The sequence below is a fragment of the Dromiciops gliroides genome, chromosome 5 (genome assembly GCF_019393635.1).
Source record: "Dromiciops gliroides isolate mDroGli1 chromosome 5, mDroGli1.pri, whole genome shotgun sequence".
In the NCBI taxonomy this organism is placed as follows: Eukaryota; Metazoa; Chordata; class Mammalia; order Microbiotheria; family Microbiotheriidae; genus Dromiciops; species Dromiciops gliroides.
In genome coordinates, this window is record NC_057865.1 from 103411504 (window position 1) to 103438955 (window position 27452).

A 27452-nucleotide genomic window follows, 5' to 3' on the forward strand; every position below is an offset into this window, starting at 1 on the left:
TTTCTTTTTTGAGGTTTTTCCTTTTTGCTCTGATTCTTCTAATATTACTATTGCAGAAATGTTTAATGTTATTGTACATATATAACCTATATCAGATTACTTGCTTTCTTGGGGGAGGGGGAGGGAGGAGAGGGAGGGAGAAAAATTTGAAACTAAAAATCTTATCAAAACAAATGTTGAAAACTATCTCTACATGTGACTGAAAAATAATAAAATACTTTTACAATTTTTAAAAAATGCACTCAAGAACACTGTCCTAGAAGTGGGCTTTTCAGCTTATTTATTTGGTTAAACCCTAATACTACCAACCTTCATTGCTTTAAAGTTGACAAAACACTCCTTGCAAAGTCCTGAGAGGTAGATAAAAGGATGACATCCTACAGCCACAAGAGGGAGCCTCCAAGCCCTATAGTTTCCCAATAGAGCCCCAAAGAAAATTCTTTTTTCTTTCTTTTTACTTTTTTTTCAGGGCAATGAGGGTTAAGTGACTTGCCCAGAGTCACAAAGGTAGTAAGTGTCAAGTGTCTGAGGCCGGATTTGAACTCAGGTCCTCCTGAATCCAGGGTCCATGTTGTATCCACTGTGCCAATAAACTGCACTCCCCGCCCCCCCCAAAGAAAATTCTAATCTAAATCATAGGGTGATTATCTTCCAGTAAAAAAGAAAATCCTGGACCTAATGAAAAGCATGCAAATGACCAGGGATACCGTTTCATATCAGGTTCTCCCAGAGCACTTGCTTTGCATCCTGCCATCTCCCAAGAGAATACATAAGCAAATTCCAATTTTTTTTTTCCACATGTACTTATCTAATAGACACATGCACAGATGGACTTAGGAAATCAAGATGCACTCCTATTTGCATCCCCATGCCAGGGTCTTCTGGGAAAACTGTATCCTGTGTAGCACATTGATTTGATAAAAGTGCTGACATCACCTGGGAGGTGGCATCTGAAGATCTGAAGGACATCAGAGCCTGGTCTGTGCGAAAAGAGGAAAGGTAAAATCAAAACATTTTATACCCTAATGAAAATTCTAGAGGTGTGCTTTTCTCCATCTTTGTGGGATCTTGGATTTAGGACTAAGAGGGACCTTGGTGACTAAATTCAACCTCTCAACCCTCTCATTTTACTGGTGAGGAAACTGAGACAGAGAGGTTAAATGACTTGCCCAGGATCACACAATTTTCTAAGTATCTGAGGCAGTATTTGAATTCAGGTTTTCCTGACTCTGAGTTCAGCTATCTGTGTACTGTGCCACCTGGCCTTACCACATCTTTTTAAACTATCCCCCCTCCCAATTTCCAGGTCGGGAGAGAGTAAGCCAAAGTTGTAAGGAGTAGTTCCCAAGTTAGACAGTACCCCCCCCCGACTTTGTTTCATGCTGTGCCGGTTAAAGCTGTTCTGTTCATTCTACCTGGGGTTATCCACCTAGAGAAGAGACAACATGGCCTCTCTGACCCCGGCCATCTCAGTGTCCTATGAAATCAAGTGGATCTATTTTTTCTTCTCAATCCTGGAGTTGGCAGTAGGGATCCTCAGCAATAGCTTCATAGTGCTGGTGAATGCCTGGGACCTGGTGAGGAAGCACAAGCTGTCCATAAGCGACCTCTTGCTGCTAAGCCTTGGTACCTCTCGGATCTTCCTACAGGGTCTGCTCTTTCTGGATGCCATTTACCTCACTCATTTCCAAGTGATGAGAGAACCATTGAGCAACAAGTACAAAACCATCATCCTATTCTGGATGCTTGTCAACCAAGTCAGCCTCTGGCTCGCCACCTGGCTTAGCATTTTCTACTGTGCAAAGATTGCCCGAGTCTCGCACTCCTTCCTACTGTGGTTTAAAGGCTGGCTCCTCATGGTTACCCCTCAGCTGCTCCTGGGCTCTCTGACTCTCCCTTGGGTCAGTGTCATGCCTTGTATATGGAAACATTTCAGTTTATTCTACTCCAACTCTACAGTTTCGCTCCCTGGGAACAACACAGAGAAAATCATGAAGGAAAGGTTAAGTTTTTTCTACTTCTACCTTCTTTGCAATTTGGGCAACATCCTTCCTTTTGTGCTTTTCCTGGCATCTTCTGCCATCCTGATCATCTCCCTGGGAAGACACATGAGGACAATGGTGGCCCAGACGACTGGCTCTGGAGATCCCAGCCTGGAGGCCCACGTCGCAGCCCTTCGGTCTTTGATTTCCTTCCTTTTTCTCTATGCAATAGGATTTGGGGCTTCAATAGCTGCCGTCCCCCTGACCTTACTGATTTCCAACAAGATTGGGGTGATGGTGTGTGTGGGGCTAATGGCCACTTCCCCCTCAGTGCACTCAATCATTCTGATTCTCAGCAATACCAAGTTGAAAAGAGCTCTCAAAAGCATTTTGCATCTTATTCAGTGCTTTCTAAAGGCATGTATTGGCTAGTGGGAGAAGTTCTGGACTAGATTTTGAGAGACCTGGGTAGGTGATTCCTATACCTGGATTTATACCGTTTGACCTTGCAAGAGGATCATGGGCTAGGCCTCATTCAGGCCAGTCCCCTGGTCGTTTCATTCCATTATTAGAATGAAATCAGATACTATTGGGTTATTCAATAGTTAACAAAAGCAGGGTTATTTAGCCATAGAGTAGAAAAGATATTCAACAAAAAATTATAGCACTTAGTTTTGATAGATAAGCTGCCTCCATCCCTTACTCTCAAACCCTATTTCTCAATAGAAACCTATTTGGTCAGTGAACAGTCTGTTCACCACACCTGATTTCACTCCCAATTTGCTTTTCTATGCCCTTAGGTCAGACAGATAAATGAAATAGATGGATGGGTAGGTGGACAGATAGATGGAATAGATGGATAGAATAGTTGGGATAAATGAGATAGAGACAGATGATAAATGGATTAGATAGACAGACAGTCAGACAGATAAGGCATTTATTAAATGCTTACTATGTTCCCAGCTAAATGTTCTAAATGCTAGGGATATAAATGCGAGTCTCTTCCCTCAAGGAGCTTACAATCTAATGGGGGAAGACAATACATAAAGAACAACTATAAAGCAGGAGGTAGATACCGGGTGGCATGTTGAGGAGATGGTATGGGGGCCTGGTTTCTGACAAGATGGGGCCTGGGGGCAAATTCCAAAGAGAAAGGGAAAGTTCACCATGTCAACATGGCCCACGATCACCAGAAAGCCACATCAACCACTTTGCAGCTTCTTCGAGATGACTTGCTTGCCTTTTAGGGAAAGAATTAGTGTAACATACATGGCAGGATAATGAGTAAGTCTGGTAGAAACTGATCCTATCACAAGAAGCTTCTTCATTTCTATGTCTTCTTCTCCTGTATAACACAGGTGAGAATCTTCCCCCCTTACCCGACAAATTCTCCAGGATGCACCCAAGTCAGGATTCAATTTTTTTTTAATCATTAAGCACATACTATTTTAAGATAATATGTTAGGGGGCAGCTAGGTGGCGCAGTGGATAAAGCACCGGCCCTGGATTCAGGAGTTCCTGAGTTCAAATCTGGCCTCAGACACTTGACACTGGCTGTGTGACCCTGGGCAAGTCACTTAACCCCCCACTGCCCTGCAAAAAAAAAAAAAAAAAAAAAAACTTTCTTCCTTTCCGGGGCGGCTAGGTGGTGCAGTGGATAAACACCGGCCCTGAATTCAGGAGTACCTGAGTTCAAATCCGGCCTCAAACACTTGACACTTACTAGCTGTGTGACCCTGGGCAAGTCACTTAACCCCCACTGCCCTGCCAAAAAAAAAAGATAATATGTTAGATGCTATGGGTACAAAGTAAAGAAAAAAGAAAACAGAGAACCAGTCCCTATCTTCATAGAGCTTCCAGTCTAATAAGAGGCACAAAAGAGTATAGGAGCAAAAAAACTGGATGAGAAGTCAGAGGACTTGAGTTTGAATACCAGATCTGTCATTTACTAGTTTCACGTTCTCAGGCATCCGGATTTCATCTTATAGTGAAGGTATTGATTAATTTGCTTTTCCATATCTATAATCCTCTGAACAGATAAGTAACTACCAGATAATACGAGAAAGGAGAGAAGTAGAGGAATCAGGAAGGACTTTGAGAAGGGTGATCTTCAAAAGAAGAGAGTCTTACAAGAACACAAAGAAAGCTTGATGGGCAATTTAAACAGGCAGAGTAACACCTCTAGCCTGAATTTGTTTCTGGGTTGGAAAAAATAGAGCAGTGGAATAATATTGTGTCATTTCCAGTGTGTGATAGACAGAATCTCCTTCTAACATGGATCAAATTGTGTCTTCTGAAGCATAATAAGAACAAAAACTAATGTCCTGTTACATTTATTTGAAAGTATCTGATTCTGTGGCAATTGTACAATCTTTCCCAAATCTCATCATTTTTAACAGAATCATAAGGTTCTTGCCTTCAGGGATCTTCCAATTTGATAGAAGAGCTAGCCTACATGCATAGACACTCATACACACGAATAAAGGAAAGGACTAATGAATGAATGAATAAATAAAAAGTAAAAATATTCACTTATGCATAATGTTTAAATATATATATATGTGTGTGTATGTGTATGTGTGTTTGTGTAGTGTGTGTGTGTGTGTGTGTGTGTGTGTGTGTGTGTGTGTGTGTGTGTAATTTATGCCTCAAGTTCTTCCAAAGTTTTAGATGAGGAATGACACAAGCAAGTCCATTTCCCTCTTAAGGCTTATCCAAATTCCTTTAATCCAGAAGGTACTTAAGGAAATGTCCTAAAGGAAGATTAAGCATTGTTCAAGTCTTGTATACCCCAAGTTTTGCCAAAAGATGTGACTGAGCAGTAACCTCTGGAAGGAAATGAACAGGCCAGGAGGGGACTTTGTGACTTTGTGAGGTCAGGAGGTCTATGTGTATAGTAATATCCACCAAACAGCAGCTTCCATCAAAGCAGCATTGATTGACTGCAAGGGAAGCTCCTTCCTTTCAGAAGATAGACACCAACCAGCAAAAGGATGACCCGAGGCTGTTTTACTGGCAGACATATATGAGAAACTGTTCACATGGTGTCCAACTGAGATGAAATGTCAAAATCCTAACTGGCCGTCTCACAGACTCCTTTTTTTGTTCTGATAAAGTTTAAATATCCGTATACCAGCATATTGTAACAGTTGTTATAGGTTAAGTTACTGAATCTTGTTATATATTTGATTTGGTCAAATGCACACATTGTGAATATTCTATGTTTTTGCATTCTGTGTATGTGTGTGTGAGTGTGAGTGTGTGTGTGTGGGGGAATAAATCACTTGTCCCTTACCTGATTCATCTTGGATATTGTGTACCTCTTTTTTTAACTCTTCCTTTTTGGGAAAGTTCAAGATGTGAGCTATAATCTAATTTATTATAATTGAATATATGGGGAATAGGACTTCAGCCAAAAAGTGTGAGCACCCCTCATTAGAGATAGGCTTACCCAATATGACTCCAAGTAAATGATTGGGGACAGAATAGTACAGGACAGGCACTAATAGTGGCAATATACCAGCCCCTGGGACAGCAATTCCTCAAAGTTAGGTCTAGATAGATAGATAGATAGATAGATAGATAGATAGATAGATAGATAGATAGATAGATAGATAGATAGAGATAGAGATAGAGATATAGTGTGTATACTATACACACACACACACACACACACACACACACACACACACACACACACATATCGTAAAAATAGGTGCCTAAATGCTGAGGAAAAAGAATAAATGGTTGGATACAGGGAAGGCCCAAAAGAGAGAGAGAGCTCCAGACATTAGGCACATTTTCTGATAGAACCACCCAAGAGACACTGTTCTGTAGACATGAGATCTAGCTCTTCCTTTCTTCTCCTTACCCTGATCTGTCTTGTGTCTCCTCCAGTTCTCCTCTTTCATACTTTCTCCTGCAATATCAAGGGACATACACACTATCAGCAAGTTAGCTCACAAAGATTGTTTTAGTACACTAAGGGGTTATTTCCATATAAGGTCTCTCCTTGTAAGAGCAGTGTCATTCTTTTAGTAAAGTACAGTTTAAATTTAAAAATCAGGCTGCTTACAGTTATATTCAAGGCCATTTTATAGCTCATACTTACCTCTAACACTAGTCCATTTCTGGAGTTCTTCCAATCATTAAAAAATAAAAAATTTGTCCATCTGAACGTCAAGTATAATTCTAAGTATCTCTTAAGTATCTCAAGTATAATTCTAAGTTTTGTAGCTACCCAAACTCTCTCAACTCTCTTGAATTCTTCCCCTGAATTTTTCTAAAAAGATACTCCCTTTTTCTGGTAAAGGCAGCCCAAGACAAATGCTGTATGTTGAGAAACAACAAATGAGTGATGTAGAACCATAGACATTTATTAGAATTTGAAGTGATTTGAAAGACTACATAGGTCAGAGGAGGTAGAAGCAAGATGCTAGAATAGTAAAAAATATAGCAAGCTACTCCTACCCTGACCTCACAAACCAAAAAAACCTCCTCCAAGCATATCTAGAAAAAGTACCTGACTGAACCCTAACCTGAAAATTAAAGAAAAACATCATAGACATTTTTTTAGTCCAGGCCAGCATAGGGAGACAGACAGGCAAGAGGACACTGGTGCAGGGTGTAGGAAGACGTATACCTAGAGCATTCCAGAGCAGGAGAGAAGCAGTGCACTGGGCAAGAAGAGGTCTTAGATCCAGTATAGAGGGACCCAGATTTGAGTAGGGTACAAGAACAGATGACAATTGTCAGGTCTGTCACTCACTATCAAGTTTGGGGTCATAAATGGTAGGCTGAGGAATGGATCTGTCCCTCAGGTTGGCATTCAGGATGAGGAGCAGATTTGGGTTCAAGCTGTGTGCTGGGCAAGGAGTAAGTTCAAAAGCAAATAGCAGGGGCAGCTAGGTAGCATAGTGGATAGAGCACCGGCCCTGGTGTCAGGAGTACCTGAGTTCAAATCCGGCCTCAGACACTTAACACTTACTAGCTGTGTGACCCTGGGCAAGTCACTTAACCCCAATTGCCTCACAAACAAACAAACAAATAAACAAACAAAAAGCAAATAGCAGCCCTGTGTCTTAGGCCCCAGGAGCAGAGTAGGGTCTCAGGTCCAGCTTCCAGACAAGTTTAAATCCCAAAGAGAAAAAACCAGGATAGGAATCCCCTACCAAAGGGAAGCCTACAGCTCTGCCACTCAGAACCAGCAGAACTTTGCAATTGGCAAATAGTGACTGAGTCCAACAGCAATCTACTAAAATTTCTAATGGGATAAGCCCACAGGCCTGTCAATCAGCCCCAAACCCATGTCAGGAACTTTTTGAGTTAAGACCAGGGATGTAACAAGAGACTTTGCTCCAGATCATACTACTTTGGAAGAAATGAAAGCTTACAGGTCCCAAGTCTAAGTACTTGAAATTCTGTGATAGCAAAATATTTAGTATCTCCAAGAAAATAGCAGAACAAGCCTAGATATTCCCTTTGGAAGTACACAGAACCTAACAGGACCTAATAAAGTCTGAAGTCAGAAAATAGATAAGAATGAGCAAATTTTAAAAAAGGAATCCCACCATAAAAATCTGTTCTTGGAAGTAACAGGAATGCTCAAGACATAAATTAAGATGACAACAAAACATCTATAAGAAAACCAATAGAGAAGAACATAGCTTAAGCACAAATTCAACTACAATATCGGGAAAAGATGAAGCAAGAAGTGGGTTGGGGCTTTTTTTAATTCTTAAAGAGATAATTTAATAAATGAAGTGAGACTACTAGAGGAAAAATGGTGGGGAGGGAACAAAAGCTATAGAAGAAAAATTAGAAAAAGAATTAACAGCTTGGTATAAAAGGTACAAAACGCTACCAAGTAATAAACTTCCTAAAAATTGCAATGAAATAGAAGCTGGACTCTGTGAAACAAAAAAATAACATAATCAAAAGACTGAAGAAATAAAAGAAAATGTAGTTTAAAAAATTAACCTGAAAAAACAGATCAAGGAGACATAATTTTTAAGATTCATTGGACTACCTAAAAGGCATGACAAAAAAAAGCTTAGATATCATATTTCAGACTATGCAAAGTAGGAGGGGAGGGGAGGAATGTCTGACACTTGAAGGAAAGGACACATAAATACATATACACACACAGTTGGGAACAGAAATACATTTCACTCAACAGAGAAATAAGAAAAGGGAGAAGGATAATAAAAGGAAGGGTAGATTAAGTGGGGATTAAATCCAAAAATATTTTGTGGTCTTTTGTGATGGAATTGGAAACTGATGAGGTGTTCATCAATTGGGAAATAGCTGAACAATCATGGTATAGAAATGCAATGGAACTACTGTTCTATAAGAAGTGATGGGGGAAGCTAGGTGGTGCAGTGGGAGCAGCTAGGTGGTGCAGTGGATAAAGCACGGGCCCTGGATTCAGGAGGACCTGAATTCAAATCCGGCCTCAGACACTTGACACTTACTAGCTGTGCAATCCTGGGCAAGTCACTTAACCCCCATTGCCCTAGGTGGGGAAAAAGAAGTGATGGAAGGGAAAACTTGTATGAACCGATATAGAAGGAAGTGAGCAGAAGCAGAAAAATTTCTACAATGATAACAAAATTGTAAAGACAAACAACTTTGAAATATATAGGAATCTGGATCTATTCAATGATCAAACCATGATTTCAAAGAAATAATGACCAAAATATGCCTCCTGATAGAGAAGTGAAGGACTTAGAGTGTAGAATGAGAAAATTTTTTAAATGGCCAGTGTGAAAAATGGTTTTGCTTGACTTTATCTATTTGCGATGAATTTTTGCCTTCTTTCTTTCTCATTTGCAAGGTGGGAGGAAAGAAGAAAAGGCACGATGTGGCATATTGAAAAAGAATGAGATTTATTTTTTTTAAAAGATCACCTACCCCAGTATCATGATGTTGCTGTTGCTATTAGTATTGTGAATAATATAATTCATTTGATAATTAATACTATTGTCATTAGTAATAATTGCCAACATTTATATATCTGTTTGTTTGCAAAGACCTTTATGTATGTTATTTCATTTGATCCTCACGATAATCCTGTGATATTGGTGCTATTCTTTTTCCTGTTTCACAGAGGAAGAAACTGAAGCTGAGAAAGGGTTAACTGGTTTGTTCAGGGTTAAGACAGCCACTGTCTGAGGGAGAATGTGAATACTTGTTGACTCCAAGTCCAGCATTTTATACACTATACCACGTAACTGCCTTCAAATGAGGAAACTGAGGGCAAGAGAAATGAGGTCATTTTCCCTCACTGACTCAATCAGTCATGATTTCTAACTTCATTTCTTTTATTTTTTGTCACTTCCTTACATTCCCTATCCCACCCCCAAGCTACCAGACTTCCTCAAATCTCACTGCAGTGTCCCTTAAAACATCAGTCTGACTGGTAGCATATTGAAAACTCACTTACATATATGTATAAATGTATCTTTCCAATACTCTAGCCCTGGCCAGACTGGAGTCACTTTTAATTCACATGAATTGAGGAAAGTAGTCTTCCATGTCTCACGTGGGCAAAAGCCTACAAACCTCAGTGAATATGTCTGGATTTCTTTTCAAAACAGTCAGGGTAAGGTTGCAACAGCATGATTCAAGCATGTGGGCCCCTTTCTTCATCCATTTGGTGGGTACTTCCCCCCCTCCACTTGCTTGCCAGGGTAAAAACAAAACTTTTTGCCTCCTCCCCCCCTCAGCCAGCCTCCCCCTTTCTTTCCACCCCCAAAAGCCCCAAAAGAAGAGGAAGAGGCACAGGAAGCAAGGGATGTTGCCAAGACCAAGAGAAGGTCTCAGAGGAGGCATCCTAATAGAGAAGATCAGAGGTCTGGAATTGCCCAGAGACCCAAGCTCACCTGAGGGTCGGTCCCTTTTCTGAGCACAGCACAGTACAGGCTGCCTCCCCGGGGGAGGCATTGGGTAAGTCTATCTTTTTTCCTTTACAAAACTTCAGCTTCCTTCTGAATCTGTCAGGGTACTTTCTACAATGCAGTTAAATTTTCCTTTATGAATTTAGACACTATTTCATCTGACATATACACAGAATTGATTTAACGGTTCCTTAAATATACTGCGCCATTTTCCTAACTCTCTTGATACTTTGAATTTTCATTTTTCCTTTTTCTGGTAGCCTGATGACAACTCATGCTCTCTTGAAATCTTCTGATGCAGTCAATTTTTGACCCTGCCTTTCATTTTCTTTCTTTTTTTAATCATAAAAGTATTTTATTATTTTTCAGTTACATGTAGAGTTTTCAACATTTGTTTTCATAAGATTTTTAGTTCCAAATTTTTCTTCCTCTCTCCCTTCCCTCTCCCCTCCCTCCCCATGACAGAAAGTAATCTGATATATGTTATATATGTACAGTCACATTAAATATATTTCTGCATTAGTCATGTTGTGAAAGAAGAATCAGAACAAATGGGAAAAACCTCAAAAAACAAAAGCAGAAACAGTATGATTCAATCTGCATTCAGAATCCACAGCTCTTTTTTCTGGATGTGGAGAACATCATCCATCATGAGTTCTTTGGAATTGTCTTGGATCATTGAATTGCTGAGAAGAGCTAAGTCTATCACAGCTGATCATCACACAATGTTCCTGCCTTTCATTTTCAAACTATATGTATATTCAAGATGTGTTTCTTGCAAACAATAGATTCTTGAATTTTGTTTTCCTATTTGTTCTGTCCCCGTGGAACTTTTAGTTTTTGCATTTGAGGAGCCTAGATTTCCAAAGGTTTTGAGGCTATGACCACAGGTATAGATGAAGTGTTTTGTGGGCTGGGGTATTATTCTAGAGCCTAGACTAGGTTTTCAAAATGTAAGTATTCTTTTTCAGACAGAAATTTCAACTGAAAACCATTTAAATACTGCACACTGTGAAGATGGGGCCATAAAGGGGTTTGGGAAAGTCCCTAATCTCTACCCTTCAATTAGGAAAGGTGGAGTGGGGGTGGAGGTGAGGAATGGCAGAAGTGCAATAAGAGAGGGGTTTAAAGGCACTCTATGAGGACAGAGATGCCATCTCTATGTCTATCTTGCTTGTCCCCTACAACTTTCAGAGATCTCTGTGCAGGAAAGCTCCTACTGAAATAAATAGCAGTATACTTAATGACACTTCTCTCCTTATCCTCCATGCAGGCCCCCTACACGATTTATTATGGCCTGTGTAAACTGGCACATGGTCATCTCCGTGGCCATTGTTGTGGTTGTCAAAGCTGTTGGCACAACCTTTTTTCTCCTTTATCGTAAGTTACCCTCCCACCCCTTCTCCTTTATCCATGCCCCTCCCCTGGGAATGGGAGCCTGGGTATATAGGTCAAGTCCAGTCCTTCGCCTCTTGAACGGTCAGCAAAACTGCTAATGCCTCCACTAGGCAAGACAGGTCTAGGTCAATACTGGATGGAATGAAGAAAAGAATTCAATAAATTAAGGCTGTGTAGACAACAAGACCAGGTAATTCAGATCCCAAATACTGATACCTTCCATTCTCTCTATTTATCTTTGCAATTGGGGTTAAAGCAGTTTTTGTTTTTCTTTCATGAATTTTGAAGATCCAATATTAGCCAATTAAACAACTGGTGTAAGGCAATTAGGACACCCATATCATAGGGTATGATAACTTTGTTAGACAAAAGGCTGTATAACACCAAGTAGACAGGGGGTGTGATGTGAGTGATGACTTTGGATGCAAAGCATTCTTATATACTCAGAGTTATGGTATAAAAGGCATCTTGAGTGAGGGAGGGTCTTCTTGTAAGTGCAGAAGCAAGATACTATAACTCTCGTCTTCCTCACATGCCAAAGCTTCCATTCCAAACCCAATGAAGGAAGAAAAGAGGAAGGAAAGGTTACTTGGAGTCACAAATTGCGCAAGAGGCAGCCTGCGCTCCTTACCCAATCTAGAACTCTCGTCCCCTGTGTCTGGCCACCCCAAGAGCTCTGGAACAGTAAAGGCATATAACACCTCCTGCCCCAATTCAATAAACACCAAGGTCTCCTTATCATCTCCAGGATCAGATATAAAATCCTCTGTTTGGCATTTAAAGCCTTCACAATGTGGACCCTTCCTATATCATCCTTACATCATCGTGTACTCTTTAGTGTAGTGGCACAAGCTGTTCCTCAAACAAGATAATCATTATCTCAGCTCCAGGCATTTTCTCTGGTTCTCCCCCTTGCCTGGATTGCTCTTCCTCCTCATCTCTGCCTCTTGGTTTCCCAGAGAAAATCCTATCTTCTACAAACTTTTCCTCATTTCCCTCCCATACAAGTGCCTTCCTTCCTGTTGATTATGGCCAATTTATCCTGAAGATAGCTTGTTTGTATATAGTTCTTTGCACACTGTCTCCCTCATTAGACTGTGAGCTCTCTGGGAGCAGAGACTGTCTCTGGTCTTTCCTAGTATCCCCAATGCTTAGCATAGGGCCCCGACACATAGTAGGTGCTTAATAAGTACTAATTAACTAATAAAGGAAAGGAAGAAACCATCCATTAGCAAATATTTAGTGATATTTACATTCCTGATATTGTGCTAAGAACTGAGAGAGATACAAAGAAATGTCCTTCTCCTCAAAGAACTAAGAGTGATCCATCCTAGATGGACAATTTCAAATAAGCTCATGGAGATAAGGGACGCCAGCCCATTGCAAAGATTCCTTGAGTTAGCGGATCAAAAATGGATATGAATTTGCATTATATATATAAACAATTTTCTATTATTCATCCTTAAGTAAGAGAGGCCATAAAACATAGGGGATAAAGAGCTGAACATGGAGTCTTCTTCAGACACTTACTAGCTGTGTGACCCAGGGCAAGACTTTTAACCTGTCTCAGTCTCAGTCTCCTCATGTATAAAATGGGAACAATAATAGCACCTACCTCCCTGGGGGTCAAATAAAATAATATGTGTAAAGTGCTTAAAAACCTTCAAGCACTGTTTAAATTTTAGCTATCAGCATTATCATTTTTTAATCTCTCAAGCCTCAGGAAATTTTTAAGATTATAATTTATGGAATAGATATAATCTGCATCTGTGGAAAAAAAAATTAGCACACCAGGAATTCCCATACTGAGGAAACATATTTATATGAGTAAAATTTAGGACCTTAAGATTTAGAATTGGAAAGGACCCTAGAGATCATCTGGCCTAAGATCCACCCGACCACCCCCAACCCGCCTTCCACACACACACACATTTTATAGGTGAAGAAACCAAAATCTGAAGACGTAAAGGGACTTGCCCAGGGTCATACAGGTAGTGAGATTAAAACCCAGGTCTCTCCTGACTGAAGTTCTACATTCTCTTCACTATTCTATGCTGCCACTCACTGACTAATGAAATTTAAAATTCCCCAACCATACAGATGCATGGTGTCCTCTATTGTGTCCGGTTAGAATAATCATATTTTAGCAGGATGGAATAATCTGCCCCAGTGCAAATCCTCAAATTGTCAGGCTACTGAAGGGTTTATATCCAAGGTCTTAGTCTATTGCTGCTACTTCTATAGAAACCCAATGTCTACAGCAATAAATGTAAGCTCCTTGAGGGGAGGGACTATTTGTTTTGCCTTTGAGTCCCCCAAATCTAGCACAAAATTGGCACTTAACAAATTCTGGTGGCATTGGATAGGATTGAAGAAGAGAAATCCTTACCACCACCTGCATCCCCAGACTCCTTCACTGGGAAGATTTAATTTGGACTGAAAAAGAAAAAAAACAGCCCCCTTTCTCTCATAGGAAAGCTTTGCTCTATCTAGGACAGTGGGAAGGCTTAGAATCTCCAGATTGTGTACAAATTCAGCCTCCCCACCTGGCTGTTTTCAAATTGGTATTTGGAATACTCAGAATGGGAAGTAATGCAAAGGAGTTGTAGGGTCTGAATCAGTCACACACTGAGGAGATGTTTGGTGGTGGCCATGGCTGACAATGGTAAGAAGGACCAAATTTACTTCCCCATTCAGAATTTTCCCATTTTCCTGCCTTCCCCTCATTTTTCTTCAGCTGTAAGATCTAATGCCGTGCCTGAGGAGATGAAAAGGGAATAAGGATGTGGCTGGTCATGTAGCATAGTAGATGTCCTTGCGTGGGAAGTGAAAGAGGAACAAAGAAAAATATTTGAGAGTCTCTGGTTTGTCACAATAGATCCCCAACACCCATTAATCCTTTGACTAAAACAAAGAGGCTTGAGCTGTTACCTTTAAAAGAGAGAGACAGAGAGACAGATGGAGAGACAGAGACAGAGACAGAGAGAAACACATAAGACAGCAGAGTTGAGTCATGTTATTTAAATAATTGGAGAAGATTTTTTCTGGGTTGATGCTAACAGCCAACTCTGTCTCCAGTACCACAGATATTCCCTCCTGTCTTCAAAGAGAGCCCCAACTCCACCAGCACAGAAAGAAGCACACCAGGTAATGTCTCTGTCAATGTACTGGCCTCTCAGTGGACTCTTCCCATTATCTTTCCTGACAGTCTTCTTTACTGATTGTCAAGTTTCTTCCTCTTTTAGCCCCACTCCATTGTCATCCTCTTTTTTTTTCTTGGAGATGGGACACATGGAGACACATGGAGCAGGGAGGGAAATTATAAGCTTATTTCTATAGTCCAAGTCAGACAGAATGAGATTCTGAACTAAAGTAATGGCTGTTTAAAAGAGAGGAGGATGGATGGGAGAGATATTTGGAGGTTAATCAATAAGACTTGGCAGCTAATTATATGTGGATGGTGAGAGAAAGGTAGACTTTCCTCCCCTCTCAATGAGGATGTCACTGTGGTTGTGAACCCAAGTAGCTGACCAGATGGTGGCTTCCAACAGAAATAGGGAAATTTGGGAAGAGGATAAATTGGGGGTAAAATATAATAAATTCCATTTTGCATATTTTGAGCTTGAGATGATTACAGGAGATTCAAGCTAGGTGACCTAATGGATAGCATTTAACCTCTACTTCAATTTCCTCAACTGTAAAATGGAGATAATAATAGGACTTACCACAAAGGGTTGTTGTGAGAATAAAAGGAAACATTTAGACAGTCCAATATAAATGCTGGTCCTTAATACTACTAGTATCATTATCATTGTTGTACAGTAAGTAGTATCATTGAACTGAAGTACAGAAGAGAGATTAAGATAGATTAGAAGTGGTAAGTGAAGAGATGGGAGCTAATGGTCTCCCTGTAAGATAGATAAAAGAAGATACAAGATAAAGCCTTGAAAGATGCCCACACATAATAGATAGGAGAAGAATGAGGGTCTAATAGTTAGACAAATGAGAGTTGAGAAACACTGAACATTGAAGACCCTTTCTAGAAGTTTGGTTGTAGAGAAAGAGACATAGGGTTGTCCCTTAAAGGGATGTATCAAAAAATTTAATTTAAACTAAAAAAAATTTAAAAGAGGGAAGCTAGGTGACTTGGTGGATATAGCAATGGGCCTGAAGTCAGCAAGACCTGAGTTCAAATATGGCCTCAGACATTTACTAGTTGTGTGACCCTCTGCAAGTCATTTATCTCTATTTGCCTTAATCCAATGGAAACTTTGCCAAGAAAACCCAAGGGAGGAGGGGGCAGCTAAGTGGCACAGTGGATAAAGCACTGGCCCTGGATTCAAGAGAACCTGAGTTCAAATCCAGCCTCAGACACTTGACACATATTAGCTGTGTGACCCTGGGCAAGTCACTTAACCCTCATTGCCCTGAAAAAAAAAGAAAAAGAAAAAGAAAACCCAAGAGGCAGTATTGACATGCTGTGGTCCATGGGGTCACTGAGAGTCATATATTACTGAACAACTGATTGACAACAATAACAACAACAGCAGCAGCATGAGACTGATTCCAAGATAGGACTTAAAACTAAAAAAAAATGGATTCATTTCATCAACTACCAAGAAGTAATTTTTTAAGAAAAGATTAGAGAGGATAAAGCACCAGCCCTGGATTCAGGAGGACCTGAGCTCAAATCCAGCCTCAGATATTTGACACTTACTAGCTGTGTGACCCTGGGCAAGTCACTTCACCCCAATTGCCTCACCAAAAAAAAAAAAAAGAGAAGAAAAGATTAGAGAGACCTGGGCATGGTTATATGTGCCAGGGAAAGAATCAGGAGATAAGGAAAATGGAAAGATGGTATATTGGGTTTACTAGAAATAACACTAGGCATAAATTTGGGATGCTAGACGTAATATTGAGATGTGACATACCTAGAGGACAAAAATCAATAAATGATAATGTGGTACTGACTAGGGAAGCACAGTGCTGAAGAAATTCAAAGAAAGGATCTGTCCTGGGTAGGGATGAGGCCTGGGTCACCTAAAAAAGCTTTTTTATAGATGCCAATTCTTAAGCTGAGTTTGGGGGGGGACAGTTCACAGAACATTGAGTTAGAAGGGATATTAGAGTTTCATATCCTCTCATCACAAATGGAGAAACTGAGGTCTGTAGAGGTCAGTAACCTCTCTAGGGAAATACTGATAAAAAACAAGAAAGTGCAGAATTGAGCCCAGGGCTAAGACCAACTATTCTATTTACAGTGCCCTGGACATCTCCCACTACCTTTAAAGAGAACTCCAAACACTCCACCACTGAAAACAGCAGAACTGGTAACTTCTAGGAGGATCATCCCCACCTGACTTCAATGGTCTGACCTCTTGGTGACCTCTTCCCATTGTCACCTTCATGACATCCTACTCTCCTAATTGTCCAGTCACTGTCACCCATGTTTTCAAATTCTGCTCTTTCTCCTCTCCCTTGTTCTTTGCTCTCTTTCCCTTCTCTCTCTTCCTCCTTCTTCCTTTCTTCCCTTGCCCTCTCTTTCCTTCCATTCCCTTCCCTTCCTCCCCTGACTTCATTCTCTCACTCCTTGCCACCCTGTTTCAACATTTTTTGAATATGCACTAGGTAAAGCACTCTACAATTCCAAATGTATGTGAAGTTTAGCCTGTATTATTTTCAGTGACACATAAACCAGCTGACCAGCTACCACCACCATCTTCCACATCTTGTCCCTTTTTTGACATTTCAAGAGCATCCTCAGCCTTGTGAACCAGAAAACAAGGGACTGGAACTTTGACATTCCACTTGTCAACAGTTGCCACTCCCTGCTATAGCAACGCTGCAGGGGGTACAAAATAAGCACAGTCCAACCACTCAAATAGAACACTAAGCATAAAGATGCAAAATAACTATGAAGCACAAAACCCAGTACTCTTAGTAAAGTGCAGAGGAAATTCAAAGAAAGATTGTCAGTGGGATGGGGGCGGAACGTTTCTTGAAGAAGATGATTCTTGAGATGGGTTTTGAAAGACATGCATATTTAGAGCAGGAAGGAACTTTAGACCTCCAGCTCTCTCATTATAGATAAGGATATTAGAAAATATTGAGGCTCAGAGAGGTCATATGTAGTAAATAGAAAAGCCAAGATTTGAGTACTGGTCTTCTTCAGGGTCAAGGCCAACAACTGGTTCTGTTTGCAGTTCCACCGATCTCCCCTGCCACCTCTGAAGGGAACTTCAGATATACCACCCCAGAGAAAACCGGAACAGGTAACTTCCAGGGGAACCATCACCACTTGGCTTCAATGGTCTGGACTATAGATGACTTAGCAATATCCCCTTTCTGATATATTTTCTTCTAATGGTCAGGTTACTGATGCTCCTGTTTTCATCCTTTCCTCCCTTCCTCCCTTATTTCATTCCTTCACTCCTTCCTTCTCTGTTTCTCTTCCTTCCCTCTTTCTATGTAAGAAATTAGGGAGCAAGACAGACAGGCAAGAAGACAAAGAAATTCAGGAATGACAGTTTCTAAAGAGAGCAAAACCATTGTAGAATCATAAAATGTCATCGTTGGAAGGACCATAGAGACAATATGGGGCGGCCCCTTTATCTGACAGATGAGGAAACTGAGGTCCAGAGAAGAAACATGGCACAGTGTAAAGAGCGCTGGATTTGGAATGAAAATCTTGGTTCTGATACTTATTTCCTCTGTGAACTTAGACAAGTCATTTAACTTCTTTGGGTTCCAGTTTCTCATCTGCATAATAAAGGGAATTCGGCTTAATGACCTTTGAGGTACCTTTAAACTCTAAATCTCAATCTGTGACTATAAAATTATCTCCTTTCCCACACTCAAAGAGCTAATAGATAACAAAGTTGTGAATCAAATATAGTCACTAGAAGTTCATTGAATTTACTTTTTTTTTAATTTTGTACTGAACATGTCCATATAGATTAGAGACAGAGGAGCAGATTGTACATCAATTCACTGAATTTCAGTGAATAATAAGTATAAAGTGCTACATTACACAGGCAGTTCCAAGGGCAAGATTATAAGGGAAAACTGGAAAGGACAAATCATTTAACCCTGTTTGCTTCACTTTCCTCATCTGTAAAATGAGTGGGAAAAGGAAATGGTGAACCACTCCAGTATCTTTGCCAAGAAAATCCCAAATGGGATCATGAAGAGTCTGACATGACTGAAAAATGACTCAGCAACAACTACTGAACATAGTACCTTACAATGATAGTACCAATAAAATATCATCATAGTTCTGTTTACTGTCCCTCATCAGAGGAACCAAGATTACCTCAAGTACTAGAGAAGAGAGTCAATTTAGGGAGAGGAAAAAGCTTTTTGTTATAAACTAAAAATGTAATTTTATTCTAATAAACTCAAGAATAGTATCCAAGTTATTTCATCACTGTAGAATTCAATTATAATAAGTATAAAGGTAGAAATCACTTTCCGAGTCTACCAAATCACCTGAATCAATACAGACATACAACTTCTCAGAAATGAATTAGTAAGTGAAAAAGAAAACATTTTTTTTTCTTTCCAGGGAAAAGAGAGGGATTGTATACACATACCTTAATAGACCAAACTTTCCCTCCTTCCTCCTTTCTCCTAGAGCTCTTTGGCTATTTGTTACTGGTTGTTTGGAAGTTTTTCTTGGGATAATTAGGAAGATAATCATAGATCGCTTGATATCACTTTAAGGTTCACAAAACACTTTGCTCTGAACAACAAGCATTAGGGGGCAGCTAGGTGACACAGTATATAAAGCACCAGCCCTGGATTCAGGAGGACCTGAGTTCAAATCCTGCTTCAGACACTTGACACTTACTAGCTGTGTGATGCTGCACACAGCTTAACCCTCATTGCCCCGCAAAAACAATAACAAGAAGTATTAGTTAGTCAAGTTAACAAGCATTTATTGAGCACCTGTTATGTCACAGGCTCCATGCTAAACACTGGGATTACAGCAGCTCCTACTTTCAAAAAGCTCACAGTCTGGTGGAGAGAGAACATGCAAACCAATATGTACAAATAAGCTAGAGAAAAGACAAATTAGAGGTAATCTTAGAAGGAAGAAACTATATTAATGGAGATTGGGAAAGGCTTCTTGCAGAAGGTGGGATTTTAGCTGAGTCTACAAGGAAGCTAGAAGACAAAGTTGAAGAGGGAGATTACTAATAAAATAGTCATTTAACCATTTAATCATTTTACATTTGAGGAAACTGAAGCAGAGAAGTTAAACTGGATTTATGGTAAGTATCAGACCCAAGAATCAAACCAGTTTCCCTAATCCGGGTTGAATGCTCTCTCCACGACTAAAGAGGTACCATACTGCCTATTAAGGGATAGTAGATATGTTTATGGATGAGGGAAGTTTAAGGTTAATTATTATTTGATGACTTCCTGAACTAGTGAACTAGGCCAATGTTTCCATTCACTCACCAATCAATGTCTCTTTAACCTCTACAATCTGGCTTCCATCCAGAATGTCCTATTACAACTATTCTCAAGGTCACCACTGACCTCCTCCTTCTTATAAAATACAATGGACTTGGAGCAGCTAGGTGGCACAGTGGATAAAGCACCCACCCTGGATTCAGAAGGACCTGAGTTCAAATCTGGTCTCAGACACTTGACACTTACTAGCTGTATGACCCTGGGCAAGTCACTTAACCCCCACTGCCCCACAAAAAAAAAAATACAATGGATTTTTCTCTGAACTTATTCTCTGTAATCTTTCTGTTGCATTACAAACTTCAAGATCTTTCCCCTTTATCTTTCCTGACTCCCCCTTTCCTTTCCTTATCCTTTTTCTTCCCCCTCCTTTCCCAACCTCTCACAAAATCTCCTCTCCCCTATCTTCCTAAGATGTCTCCATTTTAAGGCCCATTGTCACTTCAAACATAGTCTATTCAAAACTAAACTGATCAATCTCATGAAATCAAATTCCCTCTTCCAAATTATTTATTTCTGTCAATGGTACCATCATTCCCACTCTCCAGATCTCTTTGAGCGTTCCTTTCCCTCAATCCCTATAGCTAATCAATTACTAAGTCATTTTCATTCTTTCTGCAAAATGCCTCTGGCATCTGTCTATCCCTTTCCATTTTTACTACCTCTGTGTAAATCCAAGCCCTTCACACTTAGCACCTGGACTACTGGGAAGGGGAAGGGGGGAGGCTTTCTAAAGTAATTTCGGGCTCTTTGCCTTCCTAACAATTATATACACCACTTCCAGACTTTGTTAGATGCTGGTTGGTGGGGGTTGGGAGACAATAATATACAATTCGACAAACATCTATTAAGCAATTACAATGTGCAAAGCACCAAATACTAAAATGTCATTGTTCTCAATGAACCTACAATTTACTTAAAAAGTTCAGACAGCAATAAAGAAAAAAAGTTAATACTGAAATGTCTACAATAACAGATATGTGCTATTAAATGGTATGAATTTTCCCTTATTTTGTTCGCTATTTGTTTTATTCATCCAATTTTTCATGAACCTAATGGATCATCCTCATCCCAAACCACTGCTTGTTCAAAGTTTCCCTTTTTTTTTTTTCATCCTCCAGATTGCCCCATTCGGTGGGATTTTTATATGGGGAGATGCTATTTCTTCTCTACCAATGAAGAAAACTGGAACAATAGTCAGACCCGGTGCTCTAATGAAGGAACTACACTGGCAATTATCAACAACGAAGGGGAGCAGGTGAGAATATCATACTATAAGAAGAAAGAAAAGAACACCATTCTAGATCCCTGGCTAGGATGAAAGTACTTTCTCTTGGAGCAGGACTGAGAACCTGACTCCTTACCCCATTCAGGTGTGCACACCAAGTTCAGTGAATAGGGTGGTACTTCCAGTGTTTAGCCTCTTTCTTTTAAGGAAGACAGTGGTCCTGGGATTCTAGGGGTACATCCAGCTACCAAGAGGAAGTGGGAGGGGCATTCAAGCTGGAGCTGGAGATTAAGAGGGAAAAGAATATGAGGATCAGAGAGGTCACTTGAAAGGCTACCCAGTATAGTAGAAAGAGTACTACAATGGGTGAATGACAACAATTTGTTCCAATGGCAACGTAGGAAGCTGAAGCATGCTCTACAGAGTGCTAAGGGTTTGGTCAGACATCTAATATACCAAGATAATCTGATGCCTCACAAATCATCACCAGTTGTCTTGACTTTTGTTTTGCTGCTGGACTTTGATGACTCTGGAAGAGAGGGTGAGGTTGATGATTCTGTAAAACTCAGCTTCACTTAAATCTAATTCAAGCATCACCCCATAATGTCATTGGTCCTCTTCAAAAATGAAGGACGAACAACTTAGCTTAATTAAGCATTTTTGGTTTTTTTTTCTTTTTATCTTTTTCTTTTCTGCATGGGGAGAGAAAATAAATGCTTGTTAATTTAAATAAAATAAAAGGGAAATTTTTTTAAAGGGAGGCATGGAAGAACACTGAGTAGTCCTATTTCTAACAGTTACTGCCTACAGTATTTTCATCTGTAAAATGAGGGAGTTAGAACAGATGGTCTCAAGGGTTCCCTTACATCCCTAAACCTAAGATCTTTTAAGTTGATTCTACAGTTTGACTGCTTACCTCAGTCAGTCACTCAATAAACATTTATTAAGCACCTACTATGTGTCAGGCACTGTGCTAAGCACTGAGGATACAAAGAAAGGCAAAAGACATTCCCTACCCTAAGGGAGCTCATGGTCTAGTGGAGGAGACAGTATGCAAATAAGGATGTACAAACAAGCTATCTATAGGATAATTTGGAAATAATCAATCAGGGACAAGAATTAAGAGGGGCTGGGAAAGGGTTCCTGTAGAAGGGGGGATTTTAACTGGGACTTGAAGGAAGCCAGGAGGCAGATGGAGATGAGGAGGGAGAGCATTTCTGGGGTGGAGGGTCAACCAGTGAACACAGCCTTGGGAGATGGAGGCTGGTGTCACGAGATCAAAGACTACTTAGTGTTGGGGAGTATACGGTATAAGAAGACTAGAAAGGTAGAGGGGTGGGAGCAAGAGAGCTACAAAGGGCTTTGAATGACAGTCTTTATTCTAAACCTCCCACTTCCTCGAAGAATAAACCTCAGAAACACTGATCACTGGCAGGCATTCTCACTGTCACTGAAGACCTTTAAGAAGGGACCAGATGACCATTTGGGGCACCTACGTGGCTCAGTAGGCAGATCATTCAGCCTGGAGTCAGAAAGACCTGAGTTTAAATCCAACCTCAGACACTTACTAGCTATGTGACCCTGGCCAAGTCACTTCACCCTGTTTGCCCCAGTTTCCTCATCTGTAAACTAATCTGGAGAAGGCAATGGCAAACCATTCTAGTATCTTTGCTAAGAAAACTCCAAATAGCATCACAGAGTTGAACACGACTGAACAGCAAACAGTAACAGATGGGATAAAGCACAGGCCCTGAATTCAGGAGGACCTGAGTTCAAATCCGACCTCTGACACTTGACACTTACTAGCTGTGTGACCTTGGGCAAGTCACTTAACCCTCATTGCCCTGCCAAAAAACAAAACAAAACAAAACAGTAACAAATGACCACTTGACAGAGATATTGTTCCTGGAGGTTGGACTCAATGGCCTCTGAAGCCCTTCACAATTTTAAGAGTCCATGATAGTGTGATTCCTAGGATGGGGTGACAGAAGAGCAGGACTGAAGAGGATGACTGGTGAATGATGGGTTGAAAGAAAGATGCTTTGTAAAAGGCTTGTTTCTAAGGGTTAGTTGCTCTCCTATAGCAAGAGGGAGAGAATTAATGTGGAAAAGGCGAAAAGAAGAGAGATAGGAAAGTAGAGAGATGATCTGGGTTCAAATCCAAACTCTACTATACACAGTGTGACTTTGAGTCAACCACTGATTTCTCTAAACTGAGGTTTCATCATCTATAAAATAAGGAAGTGTGAGCGGATAAGCTCTAAGGATCCTCTTAGCACTCATTTTTTTTTTTTTAGTGAGGCAATTGGGGTTAAGTGACTTGCCCAGGGTCACACAGCTATTAAGTATTAAGTGTCTGAGGCCGGATTTGAACTCAGGTACTCCTGACTCCGGGGCCAGTGCTCTATCCACTGCGCCATCTAGCTGCCCCAGCACTCATTTTATGAACCTAAATTCTACACTTGTACTCAATATCTCTTCAGGATATTCATTATATGCCAAGACCCTCTCCCTCATTTTACAGGTAAAGAGACTGAGATCCTGAGAATTTGATGCCTTGCCCAAGAGATAACTAGCCAATAGCAGACCCTGGATCTGAACCCTGTTTGCAGTAGAATATTGATTATCTTTTTTTCTTAATTATTTGCACATTTTTATATCACTCTAGGCTGTCTTCTTTTAGGATATGTCCAGGAAACAGATTGAACCAGAAAATAATGTTGTTGCTTCTTGGTTTTGTTACTGTTTGGGGGGGGTGGCTTCTTGGAGGGTACATTTATCAACCTATTTCAAAGTGTTCTTGTTGTTGATCTGAATTATTCACTGATTTGGTTTCTGCACAATGCTGGTCCCTTTCATTAGTGGGTATTTGAATTCCCCGTAAAAGTGAGAAATAACCCCTCTGTGTACAAGGGAAAGTCACGTCTATAGTCTTAGTCTGGGGCAGTGAGACTTGGTGTTGTATTGGCCTAATTTCCTTTACAGAATTTTCTCCGGGAGAGAGCTGGTTCAGAGGTATATTTCATTGGCCTTCGATACCAGAGTTCACAAAAAAGCTGGCAGTGGATTGACGGCTCAGGATTCATGGTCCAGTAAGTAGTAGAGATTTCATTTGACATAATAAAGAGGACATGATCCAAGATTCGGCTGTCAAGGACTACTCAGTAGACATAGAATTTATCTTCCTCATTCATATGATATACCAGAAGTATATTGAGCCAGCATGACACAGTGACGGAAGCATTCATTAAGCACCTACTATGTGCCAGGCAGTGTTCTAAGAGCTTTACAAATATTATCTCATCTGGGGGCAGCTAGGTGGTACAGTGGATGAAGCAATGGTCCTGGATTCAGGAGAACCTGAGTTCAAATCCGGCCTCAGCCACTTCACACTTACTAGCTGTGTGACCCTGGGCAAGTAACTTAACCCTCATTGCCCTGCCCCCCCCCAAAAAAATTATCTCGTCTGATCCTCACAATAACTTTGGGAGTTGGGTGCTATCATGATCCCTATTTTGCAATGGAGGAAACTGAGGAAGACAAAGCTTAAGTGATTCGCCCAGGGTCATATAGCTAGGAAGTGTCTGAAGATGAATTTGAACTCAATTCTTCCTAAACCAGGGCCCAGTGCTCTATCACTGCACTACCTCTCTGGATCTAAAGTCAGAGGACCTGGGTTTGAATCCTGGATTTGCTATTTACTATCTCTATGACCCTGAGCGAGCCACTTGATCTCAGTTTCCCCATCTAAAAATGAAACGATGGGGTTATATGACCCTGAAGGTCCCTTCCAACTCTGTCTCAGCATCCACCTACAAATAGCTGTTGCCTGTCCCTTACCTCTCTAAACTATGTGCCCACTCTTATTGTCTAGCTGCTGCAGCCATAGGTGTCATTGGAAAATTTCCAGAATTTGTTGTTTCAAAAGTGGGAGAAACATTTTTTGAAGAGCAGGAACCGCTCAGCAGAACTGACAGAGGGGCAGGATCACAGGCAGTGGTCTTTTTGCTCCAAATTTTTAATTATTACTGCCCCCCCTGAGTTTCTCCACTTCACTTTATTATGATTTCTACAATTGCATCAATTAGAGATTCATTTGAGTTACATTGCCTTTTAGGTCTGGAAGAGGTAAGGGGCTAATTATAAGTTTACATGAACCACTTTGCTCAAAATGCATTCTTTCTAAAAATCTGGATAATATTATGGACTATAATGGAATGGAGGGACAACTAGGTGGTGCAGTGGATAGAGTACCAGGACTGGAAGATATGTTTTCCTGAATTCAACTCTGGCTTCAGACACTTACAAGCTGTGTGACCCTAGGCAAGTCACTTAACCCTGTCTGCCTCAGTTTCCTCATCTGTAAAATGAGCTGGAGGAGGGAATGGCAAACCATTCCAGTATCTTTGCTAAGAAAACGCCAAATGGGATAACAAAGAGTCAAACATGATTGAAAATGGTTGAACAACAGTGGAATGAAAGCTCTGATTGATGGAAGAAGTGGGTTATTTTGGATCAGGGACCACTTTTCAGGGGAGCACAAACCTAAGTGAGGTGCAACAGGAGGACAGAAGCAGATAAGCCCACTAGGAGCCAAGCAAGGGTCCCCTAGTTGGCAGGAGATGATTGCATAAAGGGAGAAGGAAAGGCGCCAAAGACAAACCATACACCTTTTCTTCCTCCATTTTTTCTTCCTTCCCTGTTCCATTCTCCTGGATGCTTGCCTTCCCAAGGCCCCCAGACTGAAGCTAGCACAATTATTTCTACATTTTGGCTACATTATGCATTAAATAGGCTTTTGTGGTATATCCCAGGAACCCTACTCTCCATTTTTAACATTGTTTCTACAGGAAAATGTGTTCTGAATTCCAAAACAATTAGAACACCACCCGTTATACTTAGACAAATGTTTGTCCATGTGGACTGAGAAGGTAAGTTTTGAACCGGGTTTCAAAGGAGACAAAGGCCATGGTTTATTGGAAAAGTAAGGGGCAGCTAGGTGGCTCAGTGGATAGAGTACTGGCCCTGGATTCAGAAGGACCTGAATTCAAATCCAGCCTCAGACACTTAACACTTACTAGCTGTATGACCCTGGGCAAGTCACTTAACCCCAATTGCCTCACAAAAAAAAAAAAAAAAAAAGGAAAAGGGCAGGGGAGATGTAGGTTTATGTAGAGTGGCCTAAGCAAAAGCTTAACACCTAAGAATGAGACCCAGTCCAAGCCTGGGTCATGGCTCTAGTCCATCATCATATAGCTATCCTGACCTTCCCTTCTCTCTCCACCCAGCATTACAAATGACCCGCCAAATTTTGACTGTGGAACTATAGGGGTCAGTCCCACCATAGACAAGTCATCATGTGAGATTTCCCATCGATGGATATGTGAGAAGAGAGCTTTGTAATCCCCATTATTTTGGCACGACTCCCTAAGGTGAGGAGAGAGGGACATGCCTCCCACAATACACAGACCAAGGCCATGAAAGAGCCCTCAACTGAGGAAAACCTCTCAAACCTCCTCTTCACTCAGCGGAACACCTGTGAAATTTCTAAGCCATCTAGGATGTAAACACATCATCTCTAAACCCGGAAAAGGTGGCATTGGTTATAGGCAGAAATGCCCAGTACTTAGACACTTTAAAAAGAGATTTGAAGGCAGAGATTCATGAGAAAAAATTCAGTAGGTTCTCTCTAGCTCTCTGTAAACTTGATCATCCTGAACTTGTATATTTTATTTTGTTTTATCTTTTCTTTAATTGCCTGATAAAAACTTTTCCATACCAATTGTGTCTTGACTGAATTACAGGAAAAAAATGACTGTCATCCTTTTCTAGGTCACTAGGCCTACAGAAATCCAGGCATCTCGCAGAGGCAAAGCAGAGATTGGTAGTAGCAAGAATGTTGCCGCAATAGTTCTGAGATGTGGCCTATTAGAAAGTAAGGAAAATCTCTGGGCAGCTAGGTGGCACAGTGGATAAAGTACCAGCCCTGGATTCAGGAGTACCTGAGTTCAAATCTGGCCTCAGACACTTGACACTTACTAGCTGTGTGACCCTGGGCAAGTCAATTAACCCCAATTGCCTTACCCCCCCCAAAAAAAGAGTATTTTGAGGGGCAGCTAGGTGGAGCAGTGGCTAGAGCATCAGCCCTGGAGTCAGGAGGACCTGAGTTCAAATCCAGCCTCAGACACTTAACATTTACTAGCTGTGTGACCCTGGGCAAGTCACTTAACCCCAACTGCCTCACTAAAAAAAAAAAATAGTATTTTGAGGTTTCATTATGAGTACTATCCCCTTTTAGGCTTGGGATATTTCTTTAAAAGCGTCTGTCAAATTTTATTGTGTGGGTGGCTAACTATTCTAAATAGGACCAGCTATGAACACACACACACATATTGAACACACTGACTTCTTTCCATGATTTTTAGGAGGCAATCGGGGTTAATTTAATTAAATGAGGTCATATTGTAAGAA

The 27452-nt window shown here is 40.7% G+C and overlaps 2 protein-coding genes across 2 annotated transcripts; both read left to right on the forward strand.

Moving 5' to 3' along the window:
* Window positions 1-982: 982 nt before the first annotated feature.
* Window positions 983-26735, forward strand: CLEC5A (C-type lectin domain containing 5A). The gene is made up of 9 exons (XM_043968217.1): window positions 983-999; window positions 9742-9929; window positions 11154-11260; window positions 14357-14425; window positions 16540-16608; window positions 17482-17550; window positions 20875-21011; window positions 23967-24073; window positions 26270-26735. The coding sequence occupies exons 3-9, from the start codon at window positions 11173-11175 to the stop codon at window positions 26382-26384; spliced, it is 654 nt and encodes a 217-aa protein (XP_043824152.1). The 5' UTR covers window positions 983-999; window positions 9742-9929; window positions 11154-11172; the 3' UTR covers window positions 26385-26735.
* Window positions 1446-2414, forward strand: TAS2R38 (taste 2 receptor member 38). The gene has a single exon (XM_043967552.1). It carries the CDS (start codon window positions 1446-1448, stop codon window positions 2412-2414), a length of 969 nt encoding a protein of 322 aa, XP_043823487.1.
* Window positions 26736-27452: the final 717 nt, after the last annotated feature.